Below are 16,554 nucleotides of genomic sequence, written 5' to 3' on the forward strand. Positions count from 1 at the left end.
GAAAGAAAATATATAAGATGATGAAAATCTTGAGTTGGCAAATGGACAACCAGTAGCTGAGAGCTCATCTCCTATCCTGGCTCCCTGAAGCTCCCTGCTGTCTTCAGAAAGTCAAAGAAAAGTAATTTTCTACTTTCTTAGCTTCCTGAAAACAAAACCACATTGGGATTACACCTAAAATGCATGTGCTCACCCTAATTCTTTGTACTGTCAACCCTCCAGAATCTGCCTCCATCACATCTATTTGAACCCACTCGCCAATTAACACGAAGTAATTAACACTTTTGTAAGAGACTGTCTTTGGTGACAACACCACCACCATAGTAAAACCACCATGATCATGATTTCAAGTACTACTGCTCTCTGCAGGCACCAGTTCGCAAGGGGAACATGTAAAAAGGGGAAATCCAGTAATGGAAGGTCAGAAGCCACGTTTTGTTTATAATTCTCTCCTTTCAAATTTACTGCTGGTTTGCTACTCACTTGAGAAACAGTAATCTAATCAGTGACTGCTTTTCCCCAAAGCATTGTGCTGTTCTGGCTGGGCACCCTTGTGCACTTACTGCAAGAGATCCATTCTGCGTGCTGGCCGTGTTCGTGCTCTGCTCTCCATGAGGCTGCGTGCTTCCGTAGAGTGTCAGATTGTGCTCGCTGGTCTGGCCTGCATAGTCCTGAGTGTGTGGCACCCCATACTCTGTGGGAATCCCATTCTGTGGGGGTGGCGGAAATGGGATTGTGGTGAATGGCTGCACCATTGCATCAGGAGTTGCTGACGGCTCCTGGTTACCCTTAAGAAAGGAAAAAGGAGAAAACAGTTTTATATTACAGAAGATAGATCAAAACATCAGCCTGAGAAACAACACACACATTTCACGTGAATATCCCACCCACCGTCACCACAGTATTCCACAGTCTTCTATTATCTCTCCTATCAAAAAGCACATGCCTTGCTCCTCTGAGCCATGACACTGCTTTCTTAATCTTTTCAGGGCAATTTTCTTGCTACTGGGTGGCATATAGCGAACAAATTACAGGGTTTGCAGATTGCATACCCCTGTGATCTCACACAAAGCTTTACACGCAGTAAGGTGTTATTTCAGAAGAGGGAAGACACACTCACACATTGGAACAGAGAAGGAAACACAGAAGAACAGGGTTTCTCAACATCCCTAGAAGTACCGTAACTGCATCCATCTCCTCCAGCCTGACCCTCACTGCTCACAAGCAAGCCCACAAGCAAGCATACTGTGTGGTTCAGAGCACACTTCTCTGCTATGTTACAGTGATAGAAAGTACAGTTTTTAAAACCCATCAGTGCAGAAGCCCCCTCCTTTGCCCTGGCAGCACTGCATACAGAGCACAAGTATCCGCTGCTGGAATATACCATTGCCTCTTGCTGGCCATGCAGGAAACACCAAAGAGCTGTAGGGAAACAAGCTGAGATCACAAGCCAGCCACACAGTCCCTCTCTCCCAATCCTGAGCATCTCTAAAATCACGCAAGCCATTAATTACCCACTCCTCCCTCAGCTTAGGGTATCCCACAGAGACCTCTTGCATAGTGGACTTCTTAGAAGCTTTTAACACTGTATTACATGTAGCTAACACCAATCAGATGACTCAGAAACAAAGAATTCACCATGCAAAAGATATCCCCAGAAGACAATAAAAATGCAACCCCCCATATCAGAAAACCACAAGAAAGAAACAAAAAAGCATGCAGCCCTGCAGCCTCTGCATGGATCTCACCAAGGGGGGAGCTGCCTTCAGCCACCCGGGGTGAAGGAGAACAGCCTTGACATTGAAGCCCAACCCTGGGAAGCCCAGGCTGCTGCACTGCTCCTACTGCTTTCACCGCCGCAGCAGAAAAAAAATCCACAGAAAAGATTTATGATAGGAGGGCTGTTTGATTTATGTGCGTGTCAACAGACTAATCCTGATTTCAAATTTTGGCTGCTGTTCCAGCCCTGGGTCCTCCCCCACAAAGCCTGGAGGTGCTCGAGGCTATTCTGACACCAGCATGCTTAAATCAATGGAGTAAAAGCGAAACAGACCTTACCCCGTGGATAGGAAAGGCAGAGTGGGAATTACCAAGCAGCCTTTCAGCAGAGAGCATGCAGGGGCTGACGGACCTCCAAAGAAGCCGGACAAACCTTTCAGTCCCTTTATCAGCCTACCTGCAGCTTTCCCTTCCAGGCAGAGGAAACAATGATAAACGCAGTGCACCTCCAGCCAGCACCGGGTCACTCAGACACTGGCTGAATCCCAAATTTGCTCTGACATTAGTCTATCTGGTCTGCCTCCCCTGGGGGCCACGTGGCCACGCGCTCCTGCAGCTGGGGAGAAGGAGAGGGAAGGGCATTCAATACCACTTAGCAGAGCAGAGCTGCAGCCTTGGCCCGTGCTGAAGAAGGGACGGTTTCAAGTCCAGCCTCGCTGCCTGCAGGAACACAAACTCCGCAGCCTTATCTGAGGAAGAAAAATTCAGGCGAGCACGCCAGCCGTGGCCAGAGCTCAGCTCCCTGCACGCACTCGCCCGAGCGGCTGCAGCCCTGCATCGTGCGCTCGCAGCTCTGCAGAGGCTTTTTTTCACGCACCAAGCACATTTTCTGAAAGCAGGACAGGATTTTTGTTTCCCCCTCAAAAAAGGAGGGCAAGCTCCACCAGCCCTCCAGTTCGGCTCATTCCTTTGCTATTCTCAGCTTCAAAGCAAGCCACTTCTGACTTGACCTAACCCATCAAGATCTGCAGAGCGAGTTCTAAAGCAGGAGGCAGGACAGGCAGAATGATGGCCATCCCACTGCAAACCAGGTATCAGTAATCCTATTGCTCACCTGCTCAGACTGTTTATCCCCTGACACGACAGCTCCATTCTGTTCATATACTGTCTCCTTTCCAAGCCCTTCTGTTTACAGTATTTCATTGTATTTGATGGTCTGCGTTCTTTCGTACAGCCCACATTGTCTGCCCCCCTTTCTTACATTTCGAATAGGAGGTAAAATAGGAAACTGACTTTTTCTTTTCAATGAAAAATTTTTCCACAGGAAAAACGGAGGAGCGGAAACTATTTCCAGTCTTCTCATAACAAGCTAGATTTCAAGCCAGCAGCATCCCAGGTCAGAGGAAGAGAATGCTGATTAGCCCCAAACAAAACCTATTCTGCCATCCTGTCAACAGTGCAGGGCTGCTCCCCAAAGGACATAGTCCAGCATTCTGTTCAACCTCGCTCTTAGACTGCTTAAAATGCCAGCCCATGAACCTTACATAATCTTTCAATGTTTTTACCTCTTAGTTAATACCGTTCCTTTCAGTTTAAAGGCATTCTAACCTTATAATTGAAGAAGGGAGAGAAAGTATTTATCTACAATCCTTTAAAGGATGAAAAATGCTTACTCTCTCCTCTGTTGCTTGTGGCATTTTGATAATACTTATTTATTTTGAGTTTAATCACACCTCTTAAGCCAAAATATCTGGTAACTTTTTTATTACTTCTCTCTGACCTTACTAAAGTTTTTCATAGAAGGAGTTCTGGTGCAGAAAAAAAGGTTTTAATATCTTTGTCACTCCCCCACTCCTCAAATCACACTAACATGCAAAAATCATATCGTTTATTACAAATGCATCCTTCATTTAATCTCTCAGGTTATCTGGAGATCTATCATTATTATATTTGTCCATGTTTCATCATCCCATGGAGTATCTGTATCTCAAATTATTTTTCTCTTGATATGATTATGGACATATTTCCCATCTGATTTTTTTTGTAATTTTAATTTCCTTTGATGCTTTAGAATTACTTTTTTCTGTTTCCACTAGCATCAACAGAAAAGGACTCCTGATGAGATCTCTGCAGGTTTCACAGCATACTGATAGGCTCCAAACCCAGAGAAGATTCTACCTCTTCTATTATTCTACCGAATTTCAACATTTACACAACACTTCATATTTTCAAGAGCTAACACAGAACACACACAAAAAAGTTCCCATTAATCTTCAAACACAGAACTTGAATTCTTTTCCCTACTTCTAAATCACCAAGTAAAATTCGGCAGTCGGGGTGCTGCTCCTCTCACATCTGAGGAGGTACAGAGAGCATGGAGAAACCCTCAAATTTCTGGGTAAAGGGAAGTATTTTGTCTATCCAATCTTGACATAACTCACTTCATTGCCAGTGTTCCCTGTTTTAGCTCACAAAGATGTCTTAAAAATTTACTCAAATGCAACAAGAAACCCAGATAGGCACATCCAAGAGCAGTCACCACCTCCAAGCTTGCACAAGGATGCCGCCACAGGACTAGGAAAACCTGGATGCAGCTCCCCACAAAAACTACTACCACCTTAAACTTCTGTGATGGCATGAAATAAATTCTAACCAATGTTCAGGAGCAGATAGACATCTCTCTTGGCCACAATGCATCAGGCTGGCAGTCTCCAGGAGGTGAATGTGAGGGACATTTGGTTGCAGGAAAAATTTTGGCAGTTCCAGATTAACTCTGCCAGTTTGTGCTGCCATGCACCAAACATAATAGCTGCCATCCCGTGCTCAAACTGGGAAAGGCTGTTCAGTGCAAGTGAAACAACTGAAACAGTGTAATTAACACACACTCCTTCAAAAAAAAACCCAAACCACTTCAGGTACAATATATGTTAACCTATAGTTCAAAGAAAATCAGTAATTCCTGTGTTTTCCATTACTTCTGTTGCTCTGCTCCCACAGAAATCGTTCAGTCACATCAGGTAGGAATTCAATGCAGCTGCCTCCTTGCAAAATGTTGGCATGTGATTCCTGAGCACCCAAGCCCTCAGGGCACAAGAAGGATACAGTAACCCATCTGGGCTCTGCTTTTAGGCCTCTATTCTCAGCCCTACAAAGGTCCAGGCACATCCTCGCTGGTGCCAACTTTCTTCCTCAAATCAGGGGTTTGCCTACGCAGATCAATACAAACCCGTCCCACATTTTGTTTAAAAAACAAATTAGCTAAAGCAGTGAAAAACCCCTAATGGGGACACATTTCTAAGAGCTTATGCAGCTTAAGTTAATTAATGAACTTTGCAGCTCCAAGCTAAGCAGAGGAACGATGAGCAACCGATGAGTAACCGCACGTGGTGGTACCTTGCAGAAGGGTGGGAGCTGGGGACGACAACTCAACAAGGAGCAACATGGTTCAGCAAATGTGACACAGGATGAATTCTTTCAGCAGACAGCAGGTGGTGATCCAAGATCACGGCACTGGAGCGCCAAGAGTGAACAGCAGAAATGCACACAAAGGCCTCCTGCTTCCATAAAACTGTCAAAGATCAGTCTGTTCTGTGAAGGAGTAGTTTTGTTTTCCTCATTAGAGAAATGGGCGTAAGTGGAGGGATATGAAAGAAGCGTTATCACAATGCAGCTCCAGATTTCTTCTGTATTGCTTTGCCGTAATATGCATAGATAGTAAAGCCTAATCAGACAAATAAAAATTATACTCCTGGTAAAGCTAAACTAGTACAATTTCTGTATAGATGTGGCAAACTGCCACAAGGTAACTGGTCTCTGCTATCCATAACCCTACTGTGAGTCATCAGCATCACAGAAAAATGCAGGGGAATGGTACAGCATATAAACATCAAACAAGCTCTTAAAAATGCCTTTGAACTCTGCTAACCCCCAGATCACTGGGATAGATGTATAATATAGATGAGTAGAAGCCTATTAGGAGGAATGGGGTTTCTAATACGTATGTCTTCACTAAACTAATTTTATGAATCCTTGAAGCAACTGACTTGCAGCTAACAGAGGCAATTAACCTGTTTGTGAAGACCAGAGTTCCAGGCTACAACTGTTTGCTCTCTGCACTAAACCTAATCCCTTCTGTAAACAGCAAAAATGTTTGGAGCTGGGATATGAAGAGCCTGGCAGGAACCTGGAGCTGCTGCCCACCCTCAGCTCTCTGTAAGAAAGGGATTCTTCTGAGTGAGGTGAATGAGGGGACTGTGCTGTTCCCTCCTAGAACCCAAGTCACAGGCTCCTGTCAGGGATGCAAACATCACACATGCAAAGCACTGCTCCCTGGCTATACAAAGACAAGAGAGAAAGGGCTTACCATACATGGCTGCTGCTTAGGAATATGAGAATAATTAATTAATCAATAATGGGCTGTGTTTCCCCTCTTCTCACAGATCAACAAAAACGCTGCTGTAGCAGGGTCTCTTTCCCAGCCCCTTCCAACACAGTCTCCATTCCCAGTTCTCAGCTACAGCTTCTGGCTGGAGCTGCCACGGTCCCACCTCCAGCTGTGCATTCCTGCCCTCTCTCCCCTGCCAGCCTGCCCACCACTGAGCCCTTTCAGCACATATACCAGGGGAAAAAAAATATTACTCACTTTTTATTGCCAGGTTAGTTTTGTTCCCAGTTAAGAGCGCTGAAACAGCTTGGCAAGGAGCTGGAGGAGAACCAGAGCCAGAAAGGACAGGGGGTGGAGAAGCTTGGGAGGGAAGGGCCATGGGCACCAGCACTTGGATGAGCTCAGGCTGCCAGGGAGTCGCAGTCTCCAGCATGCATTAACCCTCTCCACAGGCAATCCCACAATTTGCCCGCTGATAACAAATGTATCAACAAACACTTTCTTCACTAATGGGAATGGATACAAAGCCGTGTGAATGATGCTCCCCGCACCCACCAGGAACTCCAGCATTATCCCTTGGAGGCAAAAAGCGCAGGCTGGGGCATTCATTATACCAGAGAGAAATTCCACCCTACACTGACGGCTCTCAAAGCACATGAAACCTACGCCTGGGTTTTTAAAACTGTGTTTTTGCTCTTAATGGCCATGAAGATTCTCAGACGTGACACAAAGTGATGTACAGAACGACAAAGTGATGGCTTTCCAATGCCCCAGACACCCCAAAACCGTGACTTGCCCATGCCAACCCTGCAGGTGCCCACAAACATGATACAAGCTCTCTATCCCAAAATACAGCAATAACACTTTCTCCATTGTGGCCATTTCATTACAGATTAACTTCTGAATGGGAAGAATGGGTAAAATGCCTACAGAAAAGAAATCTGGGGATGAAAAGGATATATACAAAGGATATAACCATCTCATATCCTTCATCTTTGTACAAACCGTTCCCGGATTCAGAGGGGTATATGACCCTAACCTGACACCCACTCTCCACACTAAAAAGGCATTTCTAGAACTCCAGAGAGCAAGACTGACATGCCTGTGTGTCTGGGACACAGACTGATAAAAATCAACACTCTTTCTTGGTGGTGTGGGTTGATCATAAAAGCACCTTGAAGAGGATCACAGTAATAAGGGGTTTGTATTTAATCTGCACATCTGGAGCTTAATCTTCATTCGATCTATGGTACACTGTGGTAATAGAAAAGGATGCTGAATTTTGACTCTACTATCATGGGCATGAGAGCAATTCCTCCTGAATCCTCCCAAAGGCAAACCCTGAATCGAGGTAGTTCTGGAAACATCTGCTGGAATTTTATGATAGTTGTGTTAAAATAAAGGGGAGTTAAGTTCACGGGTACACTTTTTAAAATTTAAATCTGATGTAATCACTCAGGAAATTCCTTTTGCACTGGGTTAAATTAAGCCTCAATAAGCTAATCTTGTACTGGTTAAAAAAAAAAAAATAGAAAGAGATGCCTGTACTCACATATGCACCTAGCTAACCATTTAAAGGCATGTCTCTTCTAACTTCCTGGTGCAAGCTTGCACTAGATTATCTAATCTTGCCCTTCCTAGATATGAAAAGCAAGGGAAGAACAAGTTATCTTCCAATACACACTCTATCATTCCAAGCCACCAAAAAGTGTTCTGTAAAATAAAGCAGCTGGTCTTGTTATTTTTTTTAAATGCATTTAAGAACTTTAGGGAAAAGAAGTTCAAGCCCTCCTTTTGTAGGAAAGGATGAAAAAATTATAGTCTTATCTTACTGTTATACACAGGAAGCACTCACTCATCCCCACGCTATCATCACTCCCAGTAATGGCCAACTTTTGCTCTACCCCTATGCACAAAACATAGGCTCTTGGTGCTGAATGCATGCACACTTGGTAAGATGCCCTCAGGCAACCTGCAAAGAGGCTTCCTGTTGGATACAGCCAAAGCTTTAGAGTTACACAACATTAATAACCTGAAACCTACATTATTCCCCACTCAAAAAAAAAAAAAAAAAAAAAAAGTCAAATGTTACTGGCACAAAGGCATCCCAACAAATGCTTTCAATCCATTCATGTTCTCTGGGGTTGATTAGAGAGAGTTGTGCTTCAAGAGACATCAGGGTCCCAACATCTGTTTGCATTCCATATTAGGAATTAAACTACCTCTGAGAATTACTGGGGAGAAGGGGTTATGGGTGGAGAACAAAGGAAAAAGTCACCAGGACAGATATATCCTCAGCAACAAAGCCAGCAATTAAGAGAAAAGCTCAGGGTCAATTTTTTTGGTCCAGATTGGTCCTTTAGCACCTACTCTGGCTGTGTTCTTCCCAGCTCCTCAAAATTCCAAGTGACTATTTTCCACTTAACACTCATAGTTGAACATTCTTGGGGAAAAAAAAAACAACAGATTTCCATAAGACAACTAGCTTTCAACAAATCAGCATGAAAATAATGTCTTAAAATAATACGTATCGAGTCCTTGTTAATCCAGTGGGCACCCAGGGAGGCAGAAGCATGTCCCACACAAGGGAGATTACTCCTCTGTTAAGCAAAGACAGCTAAATTCCTTCTCTGGGACCAGAATTGAAATGAGTCACAGCTAAGGAACAGTGTGCTGCAGATGTGTCACGTATGTTTAATCCAAGCTAGCTGCCATCAGCTATTCAGCAGATTAGCAAACCAATCACACTCTCCATTGCATGACTGTGAATCCTCTCTCAGGGAAGCAGCAGAAACCAGAGGCCAGCGGTGGGGAAGGAATGGATAACTGCTTTTCAGGAGAAGTCCACGGTTGGAGCAGGGTATCTGGGCACTATGTGATACTTTAGATGGCACAGAGGACCTGCCTGTGCTGGTTCTCTGCCTTACTCTGGACAGCTAACCAGTGGTTCCTGGTGCTCCTTTGAAAAAGAAGGGCTACAGAACAAGGAACAAAGTACCACCTGGTCCCATGGTATCTCTTGACCAGGATGGCAAGGTAGTGTCACAGTTACTGTCTCCTCAGCTAATTCTTCAATCAGATTGCTCACTTCAAACAGCTTTGTTTCAAGGGAGAGGGTAACTCTCCAGCTGACATATTTCAGAAAACCAGCATCTGCTTCTCCAACACCAATCAAGGACCTAGCTGGACAGATAAGCAATTTTTCATCATGTCTCTGCTCTGCGAATGGAGTATTGCTCTGCATCTCCAAGTACATCACCAAATCTCAGTGAGTGTGGAGAGTTATTCCTGTAAGCTCAAGAATTCAGATGGCTTTCCTGAATGTTTAAATCCTCATGAAGCTCACTCAGCGCCTTAGAAAGATTTGTATCTATTTTAGTGACAAGGATTTCTCAAAGCCCTCGCTATCTGCAACGGACTCTTCCAGATCTCTCTATATTTCCAGTGCTCTTCTAGGAAGGATTTTGAAGATCACTTTTGGCATCAGGCTCTCCTGTCTTTCTCTCCCCTGCTGTGAAGGCAACGAGCTGAAGGAAGTAATGAGCTGTGCAGAGGGGCTGCTCTGAGCAGACTTGGCTTCTCTTCGGAGGAGAAGGACAAATCTCAAAGCCCTGTCAGGCAGCTTCACTTATACTGGCCCCTTCAACTCCCCAGATTTCAGTGGACAGCAGGGAAGTCTTCCCGCCTGCCTGCAGTAACTCCAGCACCACACAGGAAAAAAGCAGTCCTGCCTCTGCTGCCAGAGCAGGAGGAGGAAGAAGGGAGAAAGCGCCGGGAAGGAGAGAACACATCTGGAATCAATTGGAGAGCGCTGAATGCCTTGGAAAGAACTGCAGAGCTGGCAGAAACCATAGCGAGAAGCCGCGTGTTCGGACGTGACTCTGAAGCAAAGGTGGAGAACGAGACGTATGCAGCATATTTAAACACAAAAACACAGCTCCTCTTGAGGCTCTGGGGGTTTTTTTCATGCAAGTAGCTAAATGTCTCAGCCCTGTCATATTTTCACTGCCACTGGCCTATCATGGGTATGCTCAGAATTCAGTACAGAAGACAGGAGATGAGATGAGGCAAACGGGACCCATCTGTGACTCGAGTACCAGGACTCAGTCACGCAGCAACAACATTATATCAAGCTGCTCTCAGGGTGCAGGGCGGAGGAAGTCTGTGACTGACTTGGCACATGTTTCAGAACAGAAATTTGACGGTTTAAAAACACAGATTTCTTCCCACAGTTACTTTCCATTCCAGCATTCTCCTATCTCTTGCTAGTCATTTGTTCCAGGAGTAGTTTTCCATTTTCAAAGAAGCCTCCACTGTGTGTCCTGGAAAGCAGAGGCTCTGGAAAGGAGCAGAGAGTCATAGAGAAGCAAGTCACCAGTGTAGCAGCCTGGTACAGAGAGTGACTACAGCTTTCAGATGTATTACCAACCTTAGGGTGTGAGGAGTGTTGCTACTTGGGTACGTGGCCTTGGCCAGATGAAAAATAAGATATATGTTTCAATATGCAAATTTTAAAAATGGAATTAAAAAATTCAAAAGGGAACAGGAAAGAGATACAGAAATGACCCCAAGATTGAAAAAGGTCACTAAAGGCTGCACACGAAAAACCTTGAAAAGCCCAATTTATTTTGCATATCATTAAAAAAAATAAGTGGTAACAGATTATTGTATTAAAGTATAATAATTGTGAAGAAAAAGTGGATGATAGTAATATTTAATCTAATGAAAAAAGTCAAAGAAAACCAATAGCCAAAAGCTGAGTTTGATAAATTCAGCTCTGGTAAATGCACCATTTCATTTTTTTTTACCAATTTCTAAATGACAGTCATTAAGTCAGCTGGTGAGAAGGACTTCTCCATCTTTTCCTGTCTTTGTGCTGAAAACATTATGTCATCCAAAACAGAGGTACCTAAGTGAGACATAATGGCCTACAATGCAGGTACAGCCAGAAGAGACAATCTAAAGCCAGATCCATAGGACAATATTCTGGAAAGATAACAAGAGCTGGTGGAAGTCAATGCACATAAATTAAAGCTGATTAAACTAAGCAGCATACACATTTATAAGCATAATGACCCTTACTTCACAGAGAAGAACAAGTTATTGAGAAGTAGAGGTGCAGTTTTGCATACCACCTAATACGACAAACTACCAACTAGCCTTGGAATCGGGACTGCACTTCCCCTCCCCGGCTGCGGTGAGATCCAGTCACACCACAGCCACTGCCAGAAAATTAATCCAGACAATAGTCATCTGTTTGGTCATAAACTCAACTGTCTCCCTTTCTAACTGCTTAAGCACAATGCCCAAAGCAGTGAGGAGGCTGAGCATATGGCCAGGGCACAGAGACAAGGGGGACTGTTCTTCTCACAGCAGCCCACAGTTATGCTACATTAAGCACAACTTCGAAATGCACCTGAAAGCCACTTCATCCCAGAACAAGAGGCTACATGGACATTTAGCATATGCTATTGCCACTACCTGCCTCACTTGTACTTAACTTCTAGAGCATCCCTATGTAAGCCAGCATAAAGCTGGTTTGTACACAGTGAATTTGTCAAGTATCTCAGGAAAGATTTCCCCATTGTTACAAAATCCTTTCAAAGCCTCTTTTCCCCAGACCTTCCAGCTAATGTATGTTTACCACATTCCTGCTGTAACCATGAACCAGTACAGACTTCCTCCCGACACAGGCCACCTGTACAGCTCATAGGTAAAGCTCGAGGTCAGCAGCACATCTGACCACCTTTCAAATGCCTCTTCCTGGGCTGGGTATCACTCAAGCAGCTCCTGCAGCCCCCACACTCAATAGCACCATTGGAAACATGCTGCTCTCCCTTGCCACCACCATGTCAATGCCCTGGGACACATAAAGCATGTGCTGGTTTAACAGTAACAACATGAAAAATATTCACATTAAACCACTGCATATCACTGGCAGTCCTGCTTTTAAACTGCTCTAATTTACTGAAGCTAAATCAATAAACCTTAAAAGCTAAATTGACATAAGAGCATCTCATGTCAGGACATGTCTGTCAGCACCTGCAGCTCCCTTAATACATTACTGCATGAGTTCCCCAGAAGTTTATTCCTTCATAATTCTCAGTAGATCCCCACCTTCCACAGCCAAGTGCATTAAAGGTCTTTTTTCTCCCTCTCCCTTGCACACCTACAGAAAGGTAAAAACACAGGCTATGCAAGACTTAAACCCTTTCAAGGCAGTGGGTCTGCCCTTCTGTACACCCCCTTTCACACTCAACAGTGTCAGGCTAAACAAAGCCACTCACTCCAGGATACAGGGCTGGAAAAAAAAGCATTAGCATCTGGCAACCAAGAGCAGCACCCCAGCATACGAGCCAGAGAGCAAATACAAGTCTCTGGCAGGAAGGGGAAACACTGGGACATATGCCTGAGTGCTCCTGTCAATCTTGCAGTGGGGGAATGCCCGATTTTTTTTTTTATATATATATTTTTATCATATTACTGAAAGGAAATGCCAGGGACTGCTGTGGCCCCTGTCCCTTGAGGCTCCACTGCTGCCATCAGGCTGCACTGCCTTTGCAGCAATGAATATTTAAACAGGGCAATAAATATTTCAGAGCACATTCATCCCAATAAGAAGTCTACTACCATAAGAGAGATGAGACAACCACACAGGGCCAGGGCCAGGGCCACTCCCTGTTCTGCCCCTCTGGCTCCCACACCACCTGCCCCTCCTTGGCCCTACTTCCCTCCAGCCCTCAACAGGCATCTGACAGCCTCAAATATTCATGAGCACAGCTCCAGTTACTTTCCAAACAAGCAAAAACACCTGTGAAAAAACTAACAAGGTGCTCTGCTTTCCACAGAGGTGCAGAACACAGCCAGCTCATGGCTTTACTTTCACCTCTCCTGGGGCTTCTGATTCTTGGGTGTTCATACTCAGGAAGAAAATACATTTGCTTGAAGACCCCACATGGTCCTAAATCTATTAATACCGCACCTTAAAAGAGAAAAAAAACCTGAGATCCCAAAAACCAAAGCTCAAACCCAAAGCTCAATCAGCACCTGGTCGAGAAACAGCATGTGACAATCTGTCTTTACTCCCCACAACTCCCTCCCGAACTTAAGCAGTGCATTTATTCAGGCATTTCTTGGGTACAAGAAGCTCCGCTGGCCTCTCAGTGAGATGTTAACAGATGTACACAGCTTGGCCATCACTGGCACAAATAAAATAGGCTAGAAATCAAGTTTAGGATGTAACAGAGAACCTATTCATTCACTCAGCTATCATCTGCTTGTCATTCATGTACTGGGGGCTATTTTGACTATGACAGTGATAAAAAGCTTGGGGTTTATAAGTAGGACCTTACCTATGCTCTCAACTCTAAACTTCTTGTTTTTTAAAGATAATTTCAGGGGGTAACTAATATTCTGCAGAAAATCTAAATCACATATAAAAAGACATTTATTCAGGATCAAATTTATAGGGCCATGAAACCTGCTGCCAGACTAAAAAATTATCTTTTGTAGCAGCTTCCACTGCATATCTACCTAGACTCAAAAGACCTAATATATTTGCTGCTCACACAGTATACGGATAAAGGTTCAGAGAGCAAATACACCTACTCTGGGTGAAAGAAAGCCAAAAAGACAGCTTCACAAACAGCAACCAAAGGGTTATCCTGAACAACAGAGACAAGCTAGTCTGCCCTGGCTAACTGAGCTGCACCATGGCATCTCCTTTCCATGTTAAAGCTTTAATTAACAGTGTAGAGAGAGAGTAATCTCTGGCTTTACTGGCACCCAAGGACCATCTTTTAAAAGACGACGGCAACCAAACTGCAATCACATTGTGTCACATTCTGCCAAAGGTGCCTCTTGGACTGTGCAGGAAGACACTCTTCATACCTGGATCCTGGCCCAGCTCAAGGTACAAGCTGGGCACCAAATGGCTCAGCCCCATCATGGCTTGGGCACAGCAGGGAGCGTGCAAGGGTATGCGACAGCTCAGCAAGGTCGGTCTGCAGATGCAGTCTTGGGTTAAACTGCTAAATTCCCCTGCAGTCTCATTTCAGCTACTTTTAGACCTTTGAAGGAGAACAGCCAGGTCCTTGCCATGTGCAGGAAGGGCCCTGCAGCACATTCAGAGTGAGTTTTCTACCACAAGCCAGAGCTCTTGCTATTTACTCCCTGGTGCTCATAGCCAAGGGAAGAGACTAAAGAAGCCCCCAAGTGCTGGACAGCCTTCTTGGGATGGCCAGTTTCATATTAATGAAATTCTCTGTCATCCTCCTGCTCTGTGGCACAAAATGGCTCCAAAGTGAAGTATTGAACTGTCAAGAGAGCAAAACCTCTTTCCAGACAGCACTTCAAGGAAGAGCACCTGCCTACTGAATAGATGGATCAATCGCCTGCCACCACCCTCTGTCCCTTCTGTTCCTGAAAGAGCAGCAGCATCCCCTGGTCAAGACTGGCCATCAGCCACACCACCAAAAAGATGCTGCTTACATTAAAAGCATAAAATAGCAGTCACAGCAGTGTGATTCAGAGACTGACAACAATCCTGCTGCTTTGCCAGCGGTGAGTCCTGGGATTTTACATCTCTGCTTCTAACTACCACCCCAGCTGTCCTTCACATATCACTGAAACTAAAGGATCCAGTCAGAAGTCAGATGCAACCTGGCTGAAAAAACACCAAGTACTTTCCTATTTTATTAAAAGACCTCATACACAGAGAAAAGAAAACATCTTGTAAGATGAGCAATTACCTCACCAAGTAATTTAGAGCAGGAGCCACCATTTTATAGCAGACATCAAAATAATGAGCACTCCTCTGCTGACTGTGCAGCTCTGTGTTATTTCCATGATGGACTGCATACCCAGCAGCATGTTAACATGGAAAAAACAAAAGTATCTGATCTCTCTCAAGAATAAAAAAAAAATACATTTTTGATACCATACAAGAAGTGCTACAAAGGAAAACAACATTTAATTCTGTGGCTCCTGAGGACCTCTCATGACTCAGAAAATAAATGCAAACAGATGAAAAAGTTAATTTGGATCATATCAGCTTCACTGGCATGCAAAGGGCAGAGCAGGCACCCTGGGGAGAGGGAGGAAAAGATTTGCCATAGATCAGGTTACTATCACTGACAGCTGACCTAAAACACCACAAGATTTGACCAGACTCTACCCCATTTTCTGATTTTCAAAGGTGCTACCGCCTCCTTTGAGAGATACAATGTGTCAAACATGTAATACTGAGGTCAGGGAGGAAGGAGATCCTGCAGCACAAGTATGTAAGTGGTCCACATGATAACCCTCACCACATTAAGAACAAGCCCAATTAACTGAAACAAGAAGAAAGCAGAAGTGAATTGTTCCTCTGAAGATGTAGAATTTTCAGTGCAAAGCAATGAGGACATAAGGAACTGGAATAATTTCTCCGCAGTCTGAAGCTGCTGTATGGAACAGACGGACAGGCAGTTGCTCTGTCCTACGAAGATGCTCTTTGAAAACAGATGTCTGTCTGTAACCCAACACACTCAGCCTGGGAATTTAGAGACCCAGCTTGCTGTATAGGCATGACAGTCTCATCCCCTAGATAGGCCAGCACTACCCACAGACATGACTGTCAAACCTGAGAAACACTCTTCAACATGAGCCCTCAACACCTGGTTTTAACTCTGCCTCATTTGATGGAATCTGAACTGCCCATTATCACAGACTGAGCTTTACTTCTGTCCTATTAAATTTGTAGGAAGTGTTTATGCTCAAAAGTGGCCAACAAGAGCATGAGTAGGAGCCCACAGCAGCCAACATATTGTTAACAGAAGCGTCCTTGATTTGTTAGGCCTTCAACCATCCACTAGATGATTCACAAGAAGACTGATACATCTGAAAAATTTCCTTTAAATTTTTTACTATGAAAATTGCTCTTTTAGCTTCTTTAGCTAGGACATAAAGCCTTTTCAGCATCTCAGTATATGGCACCACAGGGTACAAGTACCAAGCCACTGTTGATCTTAGATGATCACAAAGGAAAAGGTTTTGTGCTCTGCTTCTGCTGGAGTATACTATCAATATCACACCCAATCAATAGACTCATCTGCATGCACCTCTGCAACAGCAGGTCTAACACAGCTGACCTCACGTGAGGGCACAGGAGCAGCTTAAATAGGCACAGTAATCCCCTGGCAAAAATTTGGAATAGACACAGCCAAACCACTTCACAGCTGAATTCTTGAAGATGTCCCTGCTCATTTCAGAGGGGTTGGACTAGATAACCTTTAAAGATCCCTTCCAACTGTAATTGTTCTATGATTTGAAGGTTCTATAATTGCCTACAGGAACACTCTTCTGCTAGGATTCTCTGAACAGTAGCCAGGAGGCTCATCACAACTCTGCATTTAAACCATGTCAATCAAACATGGTTCATCCGCGTTTGCCACCAGATTTTCTCCTAGATT

General features: G+C 44.3%; 1 protein-coding gene across 1 annotated transcript in view; it reads right to left on the minus strand.

The window, feature by feature from the left end:
* Positions 1–16,554, minus strand: part of RBFOX2 (RNA binding fox-1 homolog 2) — a 164,377-nt gene that overhangs the window by 54,416 nt on the left and 93,407 nt on the right. The window contains exon 3 of the mRNA XM_062492129.1: positions 564–788. Coding sequence (XP_062348113.1) covers positions 564–788 — 225 coding nt within the window. The remainder of the gene's footprint in view (positions 1–563; positions 789–16,554) is intronic.

This window comes from Cinclus cinclus, chromosome 4, assembly GCF_963662255.1.
Source record: "Cinclus cinclus chromosome 4, bCinCin1.1, whole genome shotgun sequence".
In the NCBI taxonomy this organism is placed as follows: domain Eukaryota; kingdom Metazoa; phylum Chordata; class Aves; order Passeriformes; family Cinclidae; genus Cinclus; species Cinclus cinclus.